Raw genomic sequence first — 7,094 nt, forward strand, 5'->3', positions numbered from 1 at the left:
ATGAAAGAAGGAAACCCCTCAATCAATGCTTCATAATTAAATACCATTTAAAACAAATGCTCATGTAAACAAAAAACAGGATCATATCTGAACTACAGGTTTTCAAAGAGCCTAAAGTGCTGCAATCAACCAGATATTCTTGCTGGTGGCTTTTCAGCTATTGACTGATTCTCCTTCTCACATCAGTGACAGAAAGCTGATTCATCTTCTCCCAGAATATAAATATGAAGAAAATGATTCTCCAGATGAATCTGCATAACTGTAGACATTCCAACAGTCCTACACTGCAAGTAAGGATTTTGCATGTTGTATTTAAATATTTTTTTTTCACTGTATACTGGAAGCTCTGATGTTAACACACTGGAATATCCAACATCTAAAAGCCCAAACGTAAAGATGAGTTTTCTGAGAAAAATTTGTATGACATCCCCAAGTGCTCTAGCATCTAACTAAAACACTCACATACAGCAATAGTCATGGAATCATACAATCATTTTGTTTGGAAATGATCTTTAAGATCATCAAGTCCAACCATTATCTAACTCTACCAAGTCTGTGGTTAAAACATGTCCTTTAGCAGAAAATCTCTTCACCTTTGAAACACCTCCAAGGATGGAGATTCAGCCACCTCCCTGGGGAGCCTATTCCAGTGTTTGATAACCCTTGTAGTGAAGAATTTTCTTCTAATATCCCATCTAAACTTCTCCTGGGGCAACTTGGGACCATTTCTTCACATCCTCAAACTTGTTATTAGCAAGAAGATCTCCCCCCCAAGCCTCCTTTTCTCCAGACTAAGCAACCCCAGTTCTCTCAACCACTCCTCATAAGACCTATTCTCTAGACCTTTCACCAGCTTTATTGTCCTTTCCTGGATGCACTCCAGGACCTTAATGTCTTACTTGGAGTGAGTGGCCCAAAACTGAACACAGTACTCAAGGTGCAACCTCATTTGTCATGCTATTTCTGATACAGGCCAAGATACTGTTGGCCTTCTTGGCCACGTGGGCACACTGCTGGTTCATACTCAGCTGGCTGTCAAGCAGCACCTCCAGGTCATTCTCTGCTGGCAATTTTCCAGCCACTCTGCCCCAGGCTTCCAGTGTTGCATGTTGTGAGCCAAGTGCAGGACCCAGCACTTGGCCTTGTTGAATCTCATACTATTGGCTTTGGCTCACTGATCCAGTCTCCCCAGGTTCCTCTGCAGAGTCTGCCTACCCTCAAGTAGATTAACACTCCCTGCCAACTTAGTGTCATCTGCAAATTTACTGAGAGAGCACTCAATCCCCTTGTCCAGATCATTGAAAAAGATATTAAAGAGATCTGGCCCCAAACCTGAGCCTTGGGGGACACCACTTCTTAACTCCATTCGCTATAAACCTTTGGACCCAGCTATCCAGCCATTTATTTTGGAGAGCAAAGTGTCACAGAATCAACCAGGTTGGAATAGACCTCAGAAATCATCAAGTCCAACCCATCACTCAACCCTATCTAATCAACTAGACCATGGCACCAAGTGCCTCATCCAGTCTTTCCTTAAACACCTTCAGGGATGCTGACTCCACCACCTCCCTGGGCAGCACATTCCAATGGGCAATCTCTCTTTCTGGGAAGAATTTCTTTCTAAGACCAAGCCTAAACCTCCCCTTGCATAGCTTGAGACTGTGTCCTCTTCTGTTGCTGGTTGACTGGGAGAAGAGACCAATCCCCACCTGGCTACAACCTCCCTTCAGGCAGTTGTAGATGGCAATAAGGTCTCCCCTGAGCCTCCTTTTCTACAGGTTCTCCTTCAGCCTCTCCTCACAGGGTTTGTGCTCCAGACCCCTCACTAGCTTTGTTGCCCTTCTCTGGACACCTTTGAGCAACTCAGTATCTTGGGTGTCCACCCATCGAAGCCATGAGCAACCAATTTCCCCAGGAGTTTGCTGTGGGACACAGTGTCAAATGCTTTACTAAAGTCCAGGTAAACAACATCCACAGCCTTTCCCTCATCCAGTAACTGGGTTACCTGGTTGTAGAAGGAGATTAAGTACATCAAGCAGAAGATACCCTTCTTGAACCCATGCTGCCTGGGCCTGATCACCTGTTTGCCCTGCATGTGCTGAGTAATGGCACTCAAGATGATCTGCCCCATGACTTTCCCTGGTACCAAGGTCAGACTGACAAGTCTGTGGTTCACTGAACCCTCCTTCCAGTCCTTCCTGTGGGTAGATGTCACATTTTCTGATCTCCAGTCAGCTAGTTGGACAGGACTGCTGGGAAATTGTGGAAAGTGTCTTTGTGAGCACTTCCACCACCTCTCTCAGTTCTCTTGGGTCTATACCATGGACTTGTCTATATCTAAATGGTGCTAGGTCCTAAGAATGCTAAGATCATTTCCAAAGGCTGCTCAATAAACACATTTCTGTGCTACAACATATGTACAAAAATTCCTCGAAAGTCACAAAGTATCATCGAGATGGAATCTGTGTGCAATTACTAAAAACTGAATAGGGTTATTTTTAGACAGCATTAAATACATTAAATGTGTGGAGGTGGATGACTGACATGAGAAAAATCAGTCAGAGGGGTTACATACATGTCTTGGGAAAGCTGCTGGTCATGATAAGGGTTATGAGGAGATATATATATGGTGCTAAAGAGAATCAATTCCTGATGACGGATTATAATTAATTGATGGCAATGCTGCATGTCTCTGCATATTAAAGCAGTGGGCAGTGATAATATGTATAACTGTGATGGTGGGCAGGCAGTGATAACAAGAAGTGTGAACTGTAGGAGGTGATGGGTATGCAATGGTAAAGCGAGCAGGCTGTAAGGATGCATGCGTGATGCTGAGTGTAGTGGTGCTGCAGGGAGCATGTAGCAACATATGCACTGTGCTATATGTGTGATGCTGAGTGTAGCAGTGCTGGGGGGAGCATATAGCACCATATGCACTGTGGTATTTATCTGAACATGAGCCAGCAGTGTGCCCAGGTGGCACAGAAAGCCAATGGCACATCAGTTTGTATCAGGAATAGCATGGCCAGCAGGACTAGGGATGTAATTCTGCCCCTGTACTCGGTACTGGTGAGGCCTCACCTCGAGTACTGTGTGCAGTTCTGAGCCCCTCACTTCAGGAAGGATATGGAGGTGCTGGAGCAGGTCCAGAGGAGAGTGTTGAGACTGCTGAGGGGACTAGAGGGAAAGGCTGAGGGAGCTGGGGTTGTTCAGCCTGGAGAAGAGGAGACTTAGAGGGGACCTTATCACTCTCTACAACTACTTTAAAGGAAGTTGTAGTCAGGTGGGGGTCAGGCTCTTCTCCCAGGCAACTAGTGACAGGACAAGATGGCATGGTGTGAAGCTGCACCAGAGGAGGTTTAGGTTAGGTATTAGGAAGCACTGCCTCACAGAAAGGCTGATTAGGCACTGGGATGGACTGCCCAGGGAGGTGGTGGAGTCACCATCCCTCAAGGTCTTTAAGAAAAGATTGGATGTGGCTCTTAGTGGCATGGTTTAGCTGATGTGGTAGTATTGGGTTATACACTGGACTTGATGATCCCAGAGGTCTTTTCCAGCCTCAATAATTCTGTGATTCTGTGATTCTGTGATGTGGATGTCGACCTGTCGTTCCTGACAAAAGTAGGTAGTGCTCATAAGTAACAGTTTATGTGAAGAGGCAGTTTGCTGTCCATACAGGTCTGTTACAGTCATACATGAGTGGCTACAGCAAACAAAATAAGCAATTGCTGAGTATTTTGACTGTATGCCTGTGTTGAGGGAGTGTTAAAGCAGTGAGCAAGTACGAGGATGTGTGTATTAGTGAGTAACCACATGTGGTTAACAAAGAATGAGCAAGTGATATATGGAAACTAGATACCTGCTTATGTATAAGTATGTAATGACAGACTGTACACAATAACATCTACAGAGAAAAGAGAAGTTTATGTGAAAGTCATACATTTTAAAGAAAAATAAAACAAAAACCCTATTCTTGCCAAGGTACAGAGATGCAGTATTAGGAGTATCTGATGGTGTTCATGTGTGTTTGAACTGGTGGTGCAGATGAGGAATGTGAAGCAGCAGTGGCTGTCCAGAGGTGACAATACGAGTAGCTACTGGTGTATATGACTGTGTTTGTCTAGGATTGGGGTGTGTGCACAAAATATCATGGTATGGGTCAGTGTGCAGAAGCAGTTTCTGGGTGTACAATTGTAGCACAAGAGAAGTCATTTATGCAGTGATAGCTACGGATATATAGCAGTAGTGTATGAGATGGAGTCAAAGGTTTGTGTCACTGCATAGTGCTAAGGAGGATGCTTACTCTGTGTGGATGCAAATCCATCAGGAATATGCATGTGTTTTAAGTACAATTGCAAGAAAGGGGGTTGCTGCACTGCTGATGCAGCATGTGATGGTTGAGCTTGAAGTGATCCTGTGAGTGGAAGCAGTAGGCAGGGATGGAAGGGTTGAGGGTGGAACAGTAGGCAGTTGGTGTGTCTGTGTAGCAGGATAGCTAGGATGGTCTTTGGCACCATTGTGTTGTAAATAGTGATGGTGAGCTGTAGTGTGCAAACCGGTGCCTGCACTATTGAATGTGTGAGGGACAGAGTCAGAGCATGTGCTGGAGTGTCAGAATGGGACAGGCAAGATGTTTCAGGACAGAGCATGTGGAGGGAGGCAGGACTGTGAAGTATTGGATGCTGCTAGTGTGTGATGTCTGATGGTGGTGGTGCGACAGGACAAAGCAGGGGGTATGGAGCTGAGTGATGGTAGGAGGAACGGGCACTGCTATTTTCAGGCAGTGCTGTGCACTTAGGGTTGAAGGCTATGTGGTGCGTGTGCATGAGGCACACCTGTCCAGGTAACACTGCCCATTTAATCATGATCCAGGCTTTTTTTCTAAAGGAGAAAGGATGTTCCCTTTGCCTGGGATGACCCTGGCCCAGACCCAGGCACCATGGAGGGTGATCAGTGCAGAATGGAGAGGGAGGAGAAGATACTGACTGGGCCGGACCAGGTAGGAATGAGGGAGCAGCGCGGGGTACGGGAAAGTGTACCCGAGCAGAGAGAGCAGTGTGATGCCGAGGGGCATTGCGGGATGGGGAGGGCAGTGGGGCAGGAACAGCTTGCAAGCCAGCAGCTCCGGAGCTTCTGGAGCTGCGAACAGCAGGAGGCGGGCGGGCGGGCGGGCGGGAGGGGCGATGGGCTGGGAGGGACAGCCACTTGCGTCTCCTCCAGCATTTTTTTTTTTTTTTTTTTTTGTCTTTCTCTTTCCCTCCTCCTTTTCGTAGCTGGTGACGCGCCGCTGCCTATTAATCATTCGCCAGCCGAGGAGCAGCAATTGCTGCGCTCGGAGCGAGAGGCTCCGGCAGCCGCCTCCCGCCCCATGCCTGCGCCGCGGAACTGCCACGCCGGGAGCCCGGCCGGGATGCCGAGCCCGGGCAGCGGCAGGCGCCTGCCGCTCTAAGCCGGGGACGGGGAGGTCCGAGCAGAGGATGCTCCCCAATGGCACCTGCACCAGGCTTCCGGGCGGTGCAGGCAGCGACAGCAGCGGCGGTGACAGCGGTGGTGGCGGAGCCGGCAGCGCCTCGGAAGAGGCGGCGGCGGCGGGGGGCATGGACTCGGGCGGCAGGAACTCCTCCGGTGCCCCAAACAGCACCCTGAGTGAATCTCAGGGCAGCGCCATCCTCATCTCATTCATCTACTCCGTGGTATGCCTAGTGGGGCTGTGCGGCAACTCCATGGTCATCTACGTGATCCTGCGCTATGCCAAGATGAAGACAGCCACCAACATCTACATCCTCAACTTGGCCATTGCAGACGAGCTGCTGATGCTAAGCGTCCCCTTTCTGGTCACCTCCACTCTGCTGCACCACTGGCCCTTTGGCTCACTGCTCTGCCGCCTGGTGCTCAGTGTGGATGCCATCAACATGTTCACCAGCATCTACTGCCTGACTGTGCTCAGTGTGGACCGTTACATTGCTGTGGTGCACCCCATCAAGGCGGCTAGGTACCGCCGGCCCACTGTGGCTAAGATGGTCAATCTGGGTGTCTGGGTGCTTTCCATCCTCATCATCCTGCCCATCATCATCTTCTCCAACACAGCAGCCAACAGTGATGGAACAGTGGCTTGCAACATGCTCATGCCAGAACCCACTCAGAGGTGGATGGTGGTCTTTGTGGTCTATACCTTTCTGATGGGCTTCTTGCTGCCTGTGGTGGCCATCTGCCTCTGCTACATCCTCATCATTGCCAAGATGCGCATGGTGGCCCTGAAGGCTGGCTGGCAGCAACGCAAACGCTCAGAGCGCAAGATCACCCTCATGGTCATGATGGTGGTGATGGTCTTTGTCATCTGCTGGATGCCCTTCTACATTGTGCAGCTGGTCAATGTCTTTGTAGAGCAGGATGATGCCACCATCAGCCAGCTCTCTGTCATCTTGGGCTATGCCAACAGCTGTGCCAACCCCATCCTCTATGGCTTTCTCTCAGACAACTTCAAGCGGTCCTTTCAGCGGCTGCTCTGCCTCAGTTGGATGGACAATGCTGCAGAGGAACCCATTGACTACTATGCCACTGCCCTCAAAAGCAGGGCATACAGTGTGGAGGACTTTGCCCCAGACAACTTGGAGTCGGGGAGCATGTACAGGAATGGTACTTGCACGTCCAGGATTACCACTCTTTGAGGAAGCATTCCTGCCTCTCCACTCCCTTACTGCACCACAGCAGGAGGGTGAGCGAGACCAGGGCTGTGGCATGGGGAAGCTGGGAGGGAGGGGACTTTGGTCATGCTCACTCACAGTGGTGTTCGGCACAAGAAGGAGAGAAGAAAACCCCACATCCTTTATCTGCTGCCCCACCCCCTCCATCCCCTGCCTCCCTTGAGAGCTGGTGTGTTTGCTGATGCTTTGACACCCACTTGACAAATTGTTGCACTTGTGGGTCAGTTTAGGGTCTGACAGCCAGGCTCTGCCAACCCCTCTCTGTGTCTGACGAGTAGCTGTACAGGTCCCACAGCAACTCTCTCCTCACCTTTTGTACAGGTTGTCCTTTTGCTCTGATGTAGGACCCACTGGGCTTGACAGTCAAGCCTGCCTCACTCAGACCCCAGT

General features: G+C 49.4%; 1 protein-coding gene across 1 annotated transcript; it reads left to right on the top strand.

Moving 5' to 3' along the window:
• Window positions 1-5,477: 5,477 nt before the first annotated feature.
• SSTR1 (somatostatin receptor 1) lies at window positions 5,478-6,668 on the top strand. The gene has a single exon (XM_054400473.1). It carries the CDS (start codon window positions 5,478-5,480, stop codon window positions 6,666-6,668), a length of 1,191 nt encoding a protein of 396 aa, XP_054256448.1.
• The last annotated feature ends 426 nt before the right edge of the window (window positions 6,669-7,094 follow it).

This window comes from Indicator indicator, chromosome 4 (genome assembly GCF_027791375.1).
Source record: "Indicator indicator isolate 239-I01 chromosome 4, UM_Iind_1.1, whole genome shotgun sequence".
NCBI classification, from domain to species: Eukaryota; Metazoa; Chordata; class Aves; order Piciformes; family Indicatoridae; genus Indicator; species Indicator indicator.

Coding starts and splice junctions, on each gene's coding strand:
- SSTR1 (XM_054400473.1), top strand. CDS start 5,478: ATGCTCCCCAATGGCACCTGCACCAGGCTTCCGGGCGGTGCAGGCAGC.